The sequence below is a fragment of the Vanessa atalanta genome, chromosome 7 (genome assembly GCF_905147765.1).
Source record: "Vanessa atalanta chromosome 7, ilVanAtal1.2, whole genome shotgun sequence".
Taxonomy (NCBI): Eukaryota; Metazoa; Arthropoda; class Insecta; order Lepidoptera; family Nymphalidae; genus Vanessa; species Vanessa atalanta.
The window spans coordinates 454,770-470,876 of NC_061877.1; the positions used below are offsets into that span (position 1 = coordinate 454,770).

Here is a 16,107-nt window from a genome sequence, read left to right on the forward strand (position 1 = left end):
ACATTTTAACTAAGCAGGCTGCAACTGAATTTCTTGACAAAATATGTAATAACTTTTATTGGCCCGACCCGGTATTCAAACCTCATAACTTAGAAACTGCAATCATACAAATTAGCCACAAGACCAGCAAGGCACAAACAATCATACACTTCTACTATTCAATCAGGGACGGCTCAATGTCAACCAAGCTTTGTCTGCGGCACTCCTTCACTGCACAGATTAAAAATAGTGGAATAAAAAATCAAATCATAAATTAAAAACAGGTACATTTTATTGAAAAAAAAAATATGTACACATCAAAACAAATAAATAATCTTATGTTGTACAGTTATTAGTCTATAAAACATTAATTTCATTGAAATACAATACTATACATAACTACAGTTACAATAATATTTACATAATACCTCATCGGAGCGTTATTACGATTTCAATAAACAATATAACAACTAATCATGTCGTAAGTGGAATCTAAGTTACATGTAAATAAAAACAGTAAGCCGTCGTCGAGCTCGATACGTTATAAATTAATTTTACAAGTAAATATCCTCTAACAACGACCATCGACAACAAATTATCTATAAAAAATTATCCATGCGTGACATGATCTAATCAATCTAGCTACGATTTTTTAGAAAGAAACATTCAATTTTATTATCTATATAATATTATTTATTGTGATTAAAAAGCATTTTAGAAATGTTTAAAATTAAAAACTCCCTTGTACCGAAAACCGAAGCTTAAGTCATAGCGACACTTAGAGTGAGGAATAGTTAAATTTCCCGAGGTACAGTCGTGTGATGAACGTTTAATATCAGCTTACGGTATATATCTAAATCTCGAATGTACGTTTAAAATCGATATTCAAATATATTTATCACAATCAATAAAAATTTTGTTCTCATTCGATGACATTTATGGCCTAATGTTTGATACATTTTAAAATGTCATGGAATCTATATCTACTAACAACGCGTATAGGCCTTAATTATTGGTATAAATATTATATTTAGTATCGTATGTATAAAATGTGTTAAAATAATAACTTTTTTAACAAAAAAAAAAAAAACTATAATCTACTTCAAAATATATTAAATTGAGATTTAATTATATCTCAAATGAAATTTCTTTATTCAAAGTATTAAATATCAAAAATAAAAATATTTCATTTAAGACTTATAGTTCATCATATATCATCTCCTTTGTAAGTCGGTTAAAATGCAGTCATCACCACCGGCCGACCGGACATTGCATTGACTTTGATATAGCAACACTTATAAACATTCTCAACAAGTACGAATGATATGCGCACCGTTTTATACGAACTCGAACCGCAATGTTGCCATCGTTTCGACAGTTCCAGCAACATCAACCTTAAAACTATTGAGTCTTTTATATTAACAAAAGTACTTTAAACATTATAGCAAACAATTATACTGTCCGAAAGTAAATAAATACTGCATTTATTAATGTAAAAAGTAGGTCTTGAGGCCCGTTTATTGTCAATTATCTCATCCGCGTTATCTACAATTTAATATGCTCAATATTTTGACTAGAAATCATGTTTTTATTTTCTAACAAAACGTAAAAATGTACACAATATATATAGCACACTCTTATTTAATTTACACGTTACTAACATTGTACAAAATGTCGATGAAAATTGTGATAAAATACCCTAAAGTACCCTCATTGACGCAGGGATGGGGCTAGTGGAACCCGCCTCTCGAGACTGACACCAATTCGACAAACGTCCTAACCGCCGTTTCTTTCCTACACACCGAGAGGAAAACGGCACACCTTACGAATTGATATCTAGTACCCAGAGACACGGTGAACAAACCTTAAATCGCCGAATATTTTTACATACTGAGAAACATCCGTCACTATGTGAGGGGACGTTTGACACTAAGTGAATTTAAATTTCATATTATATGCATAACGTATAGACAATCTCTTCACCTGTAACCGATGACTGATGTTCAACTCGTAAAGTTTATCGTCTTAACCTAATAAGTATATTAGTGATTAAATCACGTCTATAACTAGCTGCTAAAATTTCTATCAATTATTATTTTTTTAAAACACCGAAATCTTAAATATTTACATAGACTCGTTACTCTGGACTGTTGCTCCGAGTGTGACCAGCGGAGAAAATTCCCGGGAATAAAAATTCTGCTACTGACGTTTATATTTAGTTGTATAAGCTAGATAAATATGTTCCTATTTAGTAATAAGAAAAATCTATTGTTTAATAATCGTTATCGATTATGTAGCAAGGGAAACCCTCTAGTACGATATTCAAAAACGATAACCTTATTTAATTGTACGAAATTTTATTAAGATTTATGTATTTTAAAACTTCTTATTGTATCATATATGCTGAAAGATATCATATTTATTATATACTATTTCATTGACGTAAGAAAACTTTAATGTCCGACACTAATCGTTCAAAATCTCTACAGATAGCAATGGTTTCCTCTGGAACTCTTCCAGTCGGGTGGAGTCCGTCATCGAGAGCTCCTCAAGCGCGCAGAGTCGAGCTTCGCCGGGTTCCTCCTGTGCTTGCTCCTCACTTTACCGTGAGCCCTGCTGCGCCGGGGCGTCTCGGTGATCTCCTCCAGGGGGACCTCGTCCCGATCCTCGCTCGAAGCCCGCCTCTGGTCGGACTTCTTATCCAACTCCGCCATCGCCTCCTGGATCGCGTTCTCGAGGAGGGTGTTCAGTTTTCTGCTCCTGCTCGGAAAGAAAGACACGCCGTGAGTTCGAGTCTCGGAAGGCAGGCGGCAAGCACCGGTCGCACGGGGAGAAGCCAACGAGGTCTCACAGGTCATCGAGCGTGGGTTGTCTTTGGGTTGGGTTAAGTCGAGGTGTGCGTGTGTGCGTGTGTGTGTGCGTGTGCGGGCGCTCACTTGCGGTGGCGCGTGCGCGCGGCGTGGTGCGCCTCGAGCCCCTCGCTGAGCGTGAGCAGCGCGCGGTGCTCGGCCGCGCCCGCGCCGCGCCCGAACCAGCGCACGCGCCACGCGCCGCCCGACAGGCGCGCCTGCAGCTTGCCGGGCCACGACGCGTGGCCGCGCACGGGCCCCCACACCAGGTCCCCCACGGCGAACCGCCGCACGCGCTCCGCCCCCTCGGCCGCCCCCTCCGCCTCGGCCCCGTCCGCCTCCTCCGAGCTCTTGGAATCTACGACCGAACCGACAGCTTAGCGGCGCTCCCGCCGACCGCCGCCTCGAGGCACTCTCGCGAGCGCCGCCCGAGGTGGGGAGACGCGTCGGTGGGACGTTAGGTTACGTTCAAAGATCTTAGGCATACGGGGATGATTAGGTCGTAGTATTTGAAGGTAGTCGGGTTGTTTTATTTTATTTAAAAATATTGCACAAGCTAGGAGCGATTACATTTTAATATAAGCTCGACGATTGCCGGAGGTGTGATTAGAAACAGTAATTTACAAAAACAATGTTTTTACAAATCATCTGTATGCAATCTTAGACATTAGAGGTGTGACCGAGGAAAAAAATACATAAATATTCCCAGTAAAAACTATCGATAGAATATATCTGAAATATCTATATTCATAGACCGGGCACAGCGAATAGGTTAGATTTTGTCCAAAAATATTGCAATTTTCGACCGAACAAAGTAGTGACAAATATCTGAGACGTTACAAAGTATTCATTCCCTCGGCCAAAAGAAGGTTACAGTAATATGAAAATGTGCTTTACTTACAACGATGAACAGATAGAATGATGGCTTTACAATGATGCGTTAGTAATGGAGTCCCAATGTGTGAGCCAATTTTGTTACTTCGGGAATGGTGCAATGGAAAGCGACAGAAAGCCATCGTGAGAGCGGTCGAACGCCGCACATCGCGTTCTGATTAGTTTCCAGTACACCCTTTATAAACAGCTGTATCTTGTATTAACCCAACCAAAAGAAAACCAATGACCAATATATCGCATTACGTAGAAGCTGAAATATACCATAATACACATCAATAGAACCGTCTCCGGTGATAGAATCATCTAATGGTTGCGTTTCCACTAAAATAATTGACAATTTCTCTGTTAACAACTTTTGCGATTCTCCACAGAAATTATACAAGTGCTACTTGCTCGTTGACAACACAAAAGTTGCCAATTTTCCTTTGGTGAAAACGCAGCTTAACGCATCGAATTCAATTTTGTGTGATCGCTGGCGTACGACAATCGAAAACCAATACAAGACACAACATTACATCAATTTAGAATTTTGTTAGCTGTGACTAAAGCGTGAGATGGTTTCTGTACATATTAGTAGAATTAAGCAAAATTTAGAATGGAGTAAGGGAACAAGAATAGTGTGCTCAGTTTAATTAAAACGAACATCTGTACTGGCCGAACGAATCGGCCACCAAACTTAAATATTCGGAATATTTTTTTAGTAAAATCGTGAAGGTGTGTAAAGTATCAGGAAAGCCGATGAGTAGCGGTCCCACATTTATATGCAGTTGGATAAGCAGCAAAGAGTTAAAGCGTCGTAGACAAGTTAGACAAGAGAAATATACTCACCGTCCCCGGAACCTAAATGTCTGTCAAAGACTTTCTGAACGTTGGAACTTTCAGAGTTACTCCCTGAAGGAGAGAAACGTCTCACTTGCTGTTTATCTGGGTTGCCGGCCATAGCGTCGTAGTCTTTCGGCAAGCCGTGCACCATCCCGTAATTAGTCCGCATAATTTTGTCATTCCTGTACGTGGAACCGTCGCCGAAGTCATTTTTCCTCTTATAGCTCTGAGGTCGATCGTAGAGACTCGACGTCATCGGCAAAACGTGTTGGCTGTTACTGGACGAGTTCATGTTTTGGTGGTATTGCATTTCACTGGACTCCACAGGATTGTGAGCTCGATTAAGACGCATCAATTGTATGTTTGATATCATATCTGAAAACATCAAGGGATAAAATTATATTAATTATATTTTTTTTAATTATATTGGTAATTTATGGAATTCAATTTTTGTTATTTGTACAGATCCGTCCGGTCCGTGTACCCAAGTATAACCCATTTGGCAGTTATTCTACCGGCCCACAACAACACCTGAATGGTGAGTCCGAATATTTAGAAGAACAACATACAGAACTTTTTAGACCCGTTATTGTCTGCAAATGATAATGTAAGAAATATTCAGGGAGAAGGTGATCATTTACATCGGATAGCCTAATTTCACATTCCTATTCATAAAATAAAATAAAAGACATAGAACGTACTTCTAATCGTCATATAGTGAATAGAGCAGCGTTTAATCGATAACAAACGATTCGATGCCATCGAACCGAGCGGGCATTATATACGAGCCGAACACGGACAGAGAGTCGAGGCTGCCGGCGCGAGGGGTACTCACGGTGCGAGTCGGCGTCGGGGCGCTCCGCCCAGCGCTCGCGCGCCTCCGCCATGTCCTGCTCGCTGCTCGACACGCACTGCACCATGGCCTGCCAACACACGACTCGTCAACGGGGTGCCGCCACCACACGACGCCTAGCGCTCTATCTACGCGGGGAGGGTGACCACTTCCGGCATCAGGACGTCCGGTTCCGAAAGAAGATATAATCGGTCCATTCTCGTGTCAAATGTCTACGTCTCGTGTGGCGCACCCGAGTATGGCGTTCGATTGTAAAATTCCAAAATGTGTAATTTAAGAGAGTAAGCAATTCTTCCGATCGATACGACATTAGCGAGTAGCGAGTAGCGAGTAGCGAGTAGCGAAGAGAAGAGCGCGTACCGAGGCGAGCGCGTCGGGCTCGGGCGAGCGCGTGGTGGTGTCGGCGGCGGGGGGCGCGGGCGGCGCGGGGGGCGCGGGCGCGGCGCGGCGGCGCGGGCTGCCCGCGTCCAGCGCGCCCAGCGGGCTGAGCGTCGTGGTGTCGGGCGGCGAGCCGGCCGCCGTGCTGGGGGACTTCCCGCCGCGCTGGCCCAGCGTCTGCGTGGACACGGAGTGCCGCACGCCGTAGCCGTCGGGGGCCTCGCCCCCGTCGTCCTCGGCCGGCCGCTCGAAGGGGCCGAGGCCCCCGTCGTCCTTGAACTCGGCGGCGCCGCCCTCCCCGGGCGGCCGGCCGAACCTCTTCGGGTTCGTCGTCGACTTCTGGCCGAGCAGGACGTTGGGGTCTATGCTCAGTCTGGAGTTTCCCCCCTGGAGGTTCATCGACGACATCTGCGCGTTGTGGGAGTTGGACACGAGCGTCGTCTGCTGCTGCACGATGGTCGTGTTCTGGACGAACGTGGAGTTGGCCCTGTTGCTCGTCGCGGATATGGGAACTTGCTTGGGGGACAGCGGGACCATCAGCGTCTGGCCGAGCTGATTTGTCTGTATGAACTCCTGAGTTTGGACGTTTCCCGACCTCATCTGTGGGCTCGTATTGAACGTGACGTTCGTGGGGCTCAGATTGGCGAGCAGTGGACTCAGTTGACCGTTGAAGTTAGGGCTGTTGACCATGACTTGACTGTTCGGAGAGAGAAATTGGGCGCCTGGACTGTGCTGCGATTGTATAATCTTGCCCTGTTGATTTTGAGCTCTGATTACTACTCCGCTGTTGGTACCCGCGGTGAACAGGCCGGGGTTCTGCACCGGCGTCAATACGTTTTGGCCGTTGACGGTCTGCAATTGTAGCTGCATTGGCATTCCTGTAGAATTATCTTGAATGATGGCCGTTCCGTCTGCAGTCATGACCATTCCGCCGAGATTCGGCAAGATGAACTGCTGAAAGGCTGGGAAGTTCGACATGACATTGCTCGCATTGTTAATTAGATTCACGGGCTGTAGTAAATTAATCTGTTGTGAGGGCGAAGTATTAGCTATGATTTGTTGCGACCCGAAGTTATTAGTGTTCCCTTGGCCGTTCATCACGATGTGCGCCGGCGCGCCCGACTTGCCGGGGACGATGGTCAGCGCCTGCAGCATCGGCGTCGGGGATATGTTGTTAGTGGGAGACAGCTGGAATCCACGAGGTGAAAACTGCGGACTAGAATTATGCTGCGGTGAGGAGTGGTGCACCATGAGGCTGTTGGGGTTCTGTTGCGGTGCTGCAATTTGCAATACGTTGGTTATGTTAGGTGTTTGATTCTTCTTTTTCTTACTTCTTTTCTTTAGGCTTTCTGGTGAGAGCATAGCAACGCCTTGAACGAAGCCCTGGCCGTTCTTAACTTCGATCTGTCTCGAACTATCGGTTGTTTGCTGCCCAGAAACTATTCCGCCGGTTACTATTTGCGGCAGCACGGTGTTTTGTTGTACAACTTGCCCCTCGACAGTCATCATCGGGGGCTGAATGACGAATGGCGTCTGCAATGTATTGACCACTACCGTCGGTTGATTTACCATTGGTTGCACTCCTCCAACGGCGGGAACGACTTGAGTCACAGATGTGGTTACGTTGGTCACCGCATTTGACCCTATCGGCGACAGGGCAGTTGTATTTTTTGGAGGAGGCGGCGGCATTTGATTGTTGGACACGATTATTTGTCCGGTTGAAGAAATTAGAATTTGTCCCGGAGTATTCGAGCAGGATCTTCTCTGAATGATCGACGTCGGTTGTGCATTGCTCGTTTCAGGTTTCGATGGCAAACTACTGATAACATTCTGAACCATTTCAAGTGGAGACTTCGTTATCATGTTCTGAGCGGTCGTACCGGCGATGTGTAAGGGATAACTAGTCGGTAAATTGACAGAATTCAAGAATGGATCAGGTTGGTTATTCGGTATAGCGTAAGTCGTGGCCATGTTCACACTAGGCGGCGGAGGAGGCCTAACAAAGTTAGCTTGTGATGCGTTAATAGAGGTAGTTGCAGTATTAGCTTTTCCTGCGAGAACCGACGTTACAGTATCTCGAGTAACGGAAAATCCGCTCGCCATTGTAGTTACAAATGTCTGTATATAACAAGCCTGTATCAGCGAATGCGCCGGACCCCCTCCCAGATGTGGCGGTGGACAGTATCCTGGCATTGTGTTTTCTATTCTCTTCTTAGATTCTAACCTAAACAACTCTTGCTGATTTCTCAGGCCCGGTTTGACTCCTACCATTGATATGTTATCCACTTCCATGAGATTTTTGTTAACATTATGATTTGATATGAAATGCATCACTTGATTGCCAGAGATAGCCTGGCTGATGGGCGGCCCGGGCGAGCTGTATGGATATGTGTGACTACTGCCGGGTGTGGAGGGGTTACTGTTAAAGTTATCCCTACTCGAACTTGGATTAGAATAGGCCGGGCTCGGTACGGGGAATGTACAATTATTCTGTAGTTGAGGAATACTGCCACTACTGTGAGGAGTGTCCGTGTTCCGAGAGCTACTAGATAAAGTCGGCGAAGGCTCGGGCGGTTGTAACGTGTCGTTAGGAGACACGTTACTGGTGCTTACAATGCCAGCTTGGATCGGCCCACAGTTGTCGTTCAACATGAGATTTCGCTCAATGTATGTTGAAGATGTTACAGGATTATCGTCGAATCCATGTTTCGGACTAGATGTGGCCACACCACTTTCCAATTCTAATCCATAAACATTGGCGTGTTGTTTTAAATATTTCGTTCTTGTATCTGATGTATCGGAACAGTTTCCTTTATATGAAACGTTGCACCCTTTACAGCAAGGTGGAATTGTGTTTTCGGCACTCTTTTCAGGGACGAGACTACTATCGGGAATGTTGTTTGGCGATGGTGAAGAATTTGGTACAATATTATTTCGAAAAACATTCATAGGCTCACCGGGCCTGTTCATGGGCTTACAAAGTTTATCAGATTGATTCGTTGAGTTAAACGTACTGCCAGTATTTTCAAATTGACTAACATTATATCGCGTATTAATTCCTACTTGTCTAGATATGGTGTTATTTAGCAAAACTGTTTGTTGTGCTAAATAGCCATTGGGATCATCCATAAACGACGGAACCGTATTCCTCGAGCCGTCATCACAGGATTTTCCCTTTGGTTCTGGCATTTGTCTCATACCATTGTTTCCAAACATAATTGGTTTATCACTTGGAATTGACTTTTTCTTGGGTGTTTTGTTGTTACTTTTAGTTCTTTTCTTGAGTTCAACACTAGGCCATTGTTGGCCCATCATATTGTAGTGTTGCGGTAGGGGCGGTACCCGCGAGCACATAACTGGATTTAAAATTTGTTCGTTACCGGAGTAAGAACCTGCAGAGGATGAAGATTCGTCCATTGTATTCATATTGGTGTCATCATAATCGAAGTTTTCGACTTTTTGTAACTTTGGGCTCGGACATGGCATAGAGTTTGGAGTATTTGAGTCGTTTCTTTTGACTTGCCATGGGGGAGTTTTTGCAGAATTCGTTTTGACGACAGTTCCGTTTTGTATTACCAATTGACCTTGAGGAACATATTGGCTTTGCATCGGCGGCTTGCTCTGATTTAAATTATCTGATATCTGTGTCTTGTACCCCTTCATAACTTCAATCTGTTTCTGGTTTCTTTGAATGAATATTTGCTGCTGTTCGTTTATCTTTTGCATAACTTCAGGTGTAAGGGGTTGGTTTAAGCCACAAAATATTTGTGATTCTTCTTCCTTAGGAGTTTGTTTATTGGTCTGCAGATCATTTTCTTCTTCCTTATGCTCTTGTTCTATTACATGCGGCGTTAGGTTTAATGTATTTTTCGCATTATTAGAATGCTTATTGTAACCAGTATTGACACCTATGACTTGTCCATTCGTTCCAAGGACTGGGAGTCCCATATTGAGAGGGTTACTCAAAGGACCTGGCATTTGTGGGTTATGTTTCTGCCCAGATTCAATGTTCTCTGGGTGTTGAGTTATCCAACCACTACTAACAGTGAGATAGTGAGAGCTTCTTTGCACAAGAGTTTCTTGTTTTATATCTTCTTGTACTACGTTTGACATGTTCTGTTGCGAATACGGCAAACAATGCTGCATATTGCTGGATCGTTGTGTCATAGCGCCCGGAGACGCCGTCCTCTTTTGATCGACGTCAGGCTGAAAAAATAATTAAAAAACAAATGAGTAACTTGATAAATAGATATTTTAATAATCCTCTTAAAAAAACTATAAAAAGCAAATCCAGAATAAAGTTCTACATCATACGGTATAAATAATAAAAATCACAAAATTATGGAAATTCGTATTCGCAACCGATATAGGTAATAAAAAATGTCTGCGCGGTAAGTTCTTGGCAAGAGTTCAAGTCTTATCGCGGCTATGAATACGTAACGAACATGTACCTTGAACTCGTTGAGGGGTCTATCCCTTTGCACCATCATTTGTGACACGCTCATAGTCGGCACGTATCCGGGACGTTTCTTCATTTTCTTCTTAGTTTCTGGTACAGCCCCTGAAAAAAGAAACAAAATAGTGGTTATTGTAACTGCTATAATTTGAAACAATTCAAAATATCTCATTCGATCCAAAATATATTAACATTTACTAATAAATATAATTTACAATAAAAAAAATCTAATATCGTAAAAGAAATGCTCTCGTAATGTCCAATCTCTTCACATAAACTATTGAACACAGAGAAAGGTCGAGAGGCGAGCGACCGTATGACTTTAAACCGTTCTCTAGACGTCCCAACAGATTCAGACAATGCAAGACTTTTGATGACAACTTTGTCCTTCTCATTAAATGACGCATTTCAGTAAACATCGCCTTAATATACATAATGAAGATAACATCTTTAACATTGTACTCGAGTAAATTGCACGGAATATAATAACAGTTTCGGTTCGACTTAATGACATTTTAAATCGTTATGTTAATGTATTTTCGGCGTTACGATGTTGATTGTCAGCTCGGATGAAGTTCCAGTCGGTAATTACACTAATCGTTTGTTAATAAACGTGAACTCATTCGTACAAAAGGTCAAAGTATATAATAAACTTTAAATTAGTTCAAAACATTTATTAGTGTTAAGTAGATTTTCATAATCCAGTTATACCGAAGGTAAATACTCTAAAACAACAACATTGACTAATTAACAGCTTCATAAAGACCTCAGAGGGCGTGTAATACCGCAGCCGCAGTGAAAATTCGCCATTATGACGTAACCCTTTCAATAAAATAGCGCTGTGGCTCTAATCGACAAAAGCTTTTGAGGCAAGTAAATACATTACAAAACAATTGTTTTATGATTAACTCCCACTCTCTACTCATTTGTATTTATTTAGAAAAAATATAAGAGAAATATTTAAAACTTTGTCTAAATAAAATGAAACGTATTAAAAAGTCATTATAATATATGTATTTATAAAAATAAAAAAAAAGTATGTTAACTTTTCCAATGCCTAATAGAGTAATAAAAGCAACTTTAAATAGTTTATTGTTATTAGCAAGAAGTTAAAACGTATTAAAAATGTAAACTGATCTTACATTTAAAACAATCCAGTTCCCCATAAACGTCGAGACGATACAATCAATAAGAAAAGTTAAAAAGAATCGTAATTCGATAGCGCTAAATAATAAGCGAGCCGGGTATAATGGCGTTATCTATTTGCGCATTATCTGGCAGATTTGCAATTAAAATACGAGTTGTATGCGGAGCCCGGGGGCGGGGGGTGGTCGCCGAGGCGCCAGGGTGCAGGGAGTTGGGTGGCGCGAGTCAGATCAATAGTCGACGGGGTGCGCGCCCACGCCGCCCTGCACCACCGCCGATTGTTTCAAATTACGCCCGCCTTTGTTCTGCCGCTGATCGAGTCGCCGACGTTTTTGTTTGCCTAAACGGCCCACTTCCTTTACGGTAATTACGCAATCCTGCGGCTCGCCGTGTATACTTCCCGATTTGTCCACTCCGACCGGTAATCTCCTTTCGGCTTCGGCTATGCTTTTTAATGTACGTTAGTAGCAATTTAGCGATACTTTACGTAACATTCTTTAGCATATTTTTATGGGCCGTAAGATCCTTTTATGATAAGCGATTTTAAGACTTGGAGATGGTATTACGTCATCGTACCGTTTTTATCTTCCCTGGCATACTTTATGATATAGCACGATAACAAGGTTTATTCCTATAAAATAATATTATTTCAAAGATCACCTGTATAATAAAGTAATATAGTAATAATAGATAACAAAGGGATTCCCTCCGTACATCATACGCATTTATTCAGAACGGGTTAACGTAATAGAGTGACTCTTAGTGCCTTTTAGAGCCATTGACATAATATCGTATAACATAAAAGGAAAAAAACTCAGAGAAAGGAACCGGGTAGGCTACTTGAAGTAATATTCCCGTGTATAAAAAAAGCAATAAAAACTTGCTCACTTGAGCTGAATAAATAGTTAGTCTACAAGTTTTATAAACACATAATAGTCTATTTATGTCACGCGCGGGAAAGCTTTCTCTTTTAACGTGTTTATTATAACCGACCTCGTATCGTATCTAATTTATACTAAATATATAAACAAATATTAAGTTAAGCTACTAAGAATGTAAAAAAAATTATTTTAGTTGCGTTACCATTTTATAGTCTAAAATACTTTAGACTACGGCTATTAGGCCATCCGATAGCTTATTGATCACTACCAATATTAACCAATCTTTAAGATGCCGTCCCTTGTACCTGTAGTTACACTGGCTCGTATTGCTGTTTGGTGGTAGAAGGTTATGAATAGGTAGTACTGAGACGGGCATGCAAAAGCCCTAAATCCAATTGCATTTATTTAAAAAAAAAAAAACAATTCATAATAAAAGAAAAATTAACTGGGCTGCCATAAAATCTGGACATCATTAATTAAAAAGTGGACTATATATAACAAAGTACTGCTAGTAAGTAAGTAGTCGAACTGACTTGCCTGTCTGTTATTCGTGACATTAGCGAAATATTCCGATCATAACTGGCGCTAATACATTAAATAAAAATGATCTAAAAGTTGACAAAAATGTAAACATTGAACCTTGCACGTATTTTCGTCATAGCTTCCAATAATTCATATAGCATCCATTAAGAAAATATCGTCCTTGCGCCACATTAAACATCTTTCTTTATACCATTATCATAATGCGAAAAGGTATCAAGTTCAGTGGAGTTAGCATTCGTTGATTTGCATACAGGGTTTACAATAATTAAATTATGTTTAATTACCTTGTCGATTCTTCTCGGTACAATCTTTATTTCAAATCGGGGGTAGCTTTAATTTTAATTTAACTTTAATAAATAGTTTATAGAACTAAAAATTTCATACGGGGTGAAAAACCTTGGAAATGAAACGATCGCCTCGAAATATTGCCGTTTCAAACAGGAATATAAATAATTTAAATGTTGAAAAAAATATATATGTATAAGTATATATATAAAAAAAGGTTATTTCAACTTGATTTTATTGTCAATAGATACTATTAATTTAAAATATCCTCCTAACCACTGTCGGTCACGGCGGGCATACTCGACGGAGACACGACGGAGCCAACCACGCAGGAGATAGGATACTACAGTCGCGCGCGCAAGCACAGTTGCACTCTCTAATCCCTCACTCTCGGAGCCAGAGGGGACGGCACCGACACGACCGACTTTACATGCTTTCCGAGCCACGGGTGTATACTTTCTAACTACGTCCTGTTATTGAGTGATCCATGATAAAAAACCTAATATTTTTCCTAATATTCTCGTAACGAATTCCTGGTCGAGCAATGGTCCGGGGACTACAGTCTACACCCGTGCAGGCCAGCCACTAGAACGGGGCAATTATTCGATCATCGATATATCATAAGTTTTTCTAAACGTATAAGTTTTGAGAGACATCGAAAATTAATTTTTACTGCACCATAATGAAACTAATTAAGTTAGCATTCTTGCCGTAGTATACGATACTTTAATATTATATTTTTAGTTTTCTATCTATCCACAAATTAACTATTAAATTCAATCTATTAAAAAAAAATATTACTGATTTAGACATGGCACTGAATTATGTGGGTGGATGTTGCATTCCTGCTGACAAACGGCATTACGTTGTGTTTCAGTGTCTTAGTGTGTAATTTTTTTATTGCACACAAACACAAAGGACTAAACATTCGAGAGATCCCTCTTTTAGCACTCTAATGATACAGGAAGTAGTATATATTGCTTACAGCACCAGTGTCTATGATTGGCAATCAATTTACTTTCAGTTGAAAAATATAATATAATAATAAATAAAACTGACCAATAGAAAGACACACGTTCTTTAGCCAATTTATTTTCAGTTTTCATCGTCGACATTAATTAAATAACGACACAAGAGCGAACTGAAATAAACGGATACATAATTGCCTTACTGCCTTGCTTTCTGAATAAACAATTCAGTTGAGACTGCAACGCGCTGAGCACGAATCGAAATAACTACATTAGGAACTAGTATATTAACATATGGAATTAAATATGCAAACTAAGAAAACATAGATAAGTTTGAATAAAACAAATGACAAGGATTTTTATCTCCCGTATCACCTTCGCCTGCCGTTGGTATCGGTTATTACAATGTTGCATAGTATCTACATACACATATTACCGTTTAACGGGCACTAAGCAGGCGCACTATGTAAGTATTGAACGCTAATTTTGTCGCATCGACATTCAATTGCGTAACATTACATGAAACAATTATTATGATTTGGAAAAAATATTTAAGAGTTCTCATATCATCCATTTAACAATATAGGCAGTAAATTAATAATAAATAAATCAAAAAATGCAATGTTAATAATTTTCTAAGCAAATTGAACGCGTCGAAATCCGATCTTGTTATGACCTTATGATCTTGATATAACAAGACGAAGATCATTATTGTACACCTAGCACTGACGAGTTTGAAAACTATTTCTCTAAAAGATTTTGTCTATACATGCCGATACGAATTGTTTTTTTATAAGGATATATATAATATATAGATATATCTATATTGTATATAAGTACAAATATACATCTTACTGGTTATCCGTCTTTATTTCACACGGCATAATATGGGTTTATGTTCTGTTGTGAACGTTTATTTGTATGCTTTAGAGAGAGAGAGAGAGAGATGTTTATTATAATACAAAAAGATACGTTACAGTTAATTTGTACGCATTACTATCTTTTTTTGCATAGGTATCAAGGCCTACTGGCAAATAGGTCACCTAGTATGTAGTCATTAGCGTTCATAGATTGGTACCGAAGTATTTTATATTATATATTATAATTATTTATATCAGCAATGCACCTCCAACCTTGGAGACTGACATTTTGTATCCCTCGTGTCTGTAGTTACACCGGCTCACTCACCCCCAAACACTTATTAGAAATTTCTAATCGATCTATTAGGTTAAAACATACGTGTGGCGTTGGGTATAACGATATCAATAAAAAACCTTCAAAGTTATTAATTAAATCGGTCCAGGAACATTAAAAGAATAAAACTACGTTACGTTTCGAGGTCTTTGACTTTCTTTAGTTTTATATTTTCTTTAAAGCTTCATGAATGGTTCTGCGAGTTAGCTTCCACGTCTCGCTCTCTATTTAAACAGCACGGCGTTTCAGTAAAGCGGAGGTAATGTTCGGGTCGTTTTACAAACTCGTCGACATCATACAATTGAGACTGCATTTATTATTCCCTAGTATCATACTGAGACGACTCAAAAACTATGCACAAAAAAGGTTACGGAAAAACCTAAGTTTCGACAACCAAATCCAAATCATAAAGACTGGTCAACTAAAAGCAAGACAAAAGAGATTTTATATGTTTTTATTTATTTATTTGACACGCAAAATGTTTATCGACACAATAACAAATAATATTTATTAATAGACCAAGTTAAATATAACTGCGACATCTTATTATAGAAAAGAATACCGTGCGCCAGGAAGGATGTATTGACACGGCTAAGTCGGAAACTAGGTGTTCTAAGTTTACCTTTTCTCCTCGTGTCTATACTATTACTGTCATGTTTCTTTCAAAGAGGTTTATTCATACGATATATTTTATTTAAAAATGACATGACTACGGTCTGTAAAGTCAAAAAGCACTTATACATGAAAGTACGGCGGAGTTACTTGAAGTTGTCAGTCTTCGTCTTCTTCGGTCTGAATTGGTTATAAGCTTTACAAATAATGTCAACTCGCTCTTGTTTCTCGAAAATTTTACTCGTCT

At 40.4% G+C, this 16,107-nt stretch overlaps 1 protein-coding gene across 4 annotated transcripts in view; it reads right to left on the minus strand.

The window, feature by feature from the left end:
- Window positions 1–357: 357 nt before the first annotated feature.
- The window catches only part of LOC125065468, a 68,175-nt gene continuing 52,425 nt past the window's right edge, over window positions 358–16,107 (minus strand). The window contains exons 4-9 of one of the 4 annotated variants that reach the window (XM_047673057.1): window positions 10,227–10,336; window positions 5,758–9,981; window positions 5,380–5,467; window positions 4,551–4,919; window positions 2,916–3,186; window positions 358–2,739 (exon numbers count right to left, since the gene is read on the minus strand). In XM_047673057.1, the coding sequence (XP_047529013.1) occupies window positions 2,514–2,739; window positions 2,916–3,186; window positions 4,551–4,919; window positions 5,380–5,467; window positions 5,758–9,981; window positions 10,227–10,336 (5,288 nt within the window). In that variant the 3' untranslated portion in view covers window positions 358–2,513. The other 3 variants (XM_047673058.1, XM_047673060.1, XM_047673059.1) reach the window with 3 other exon arrangements.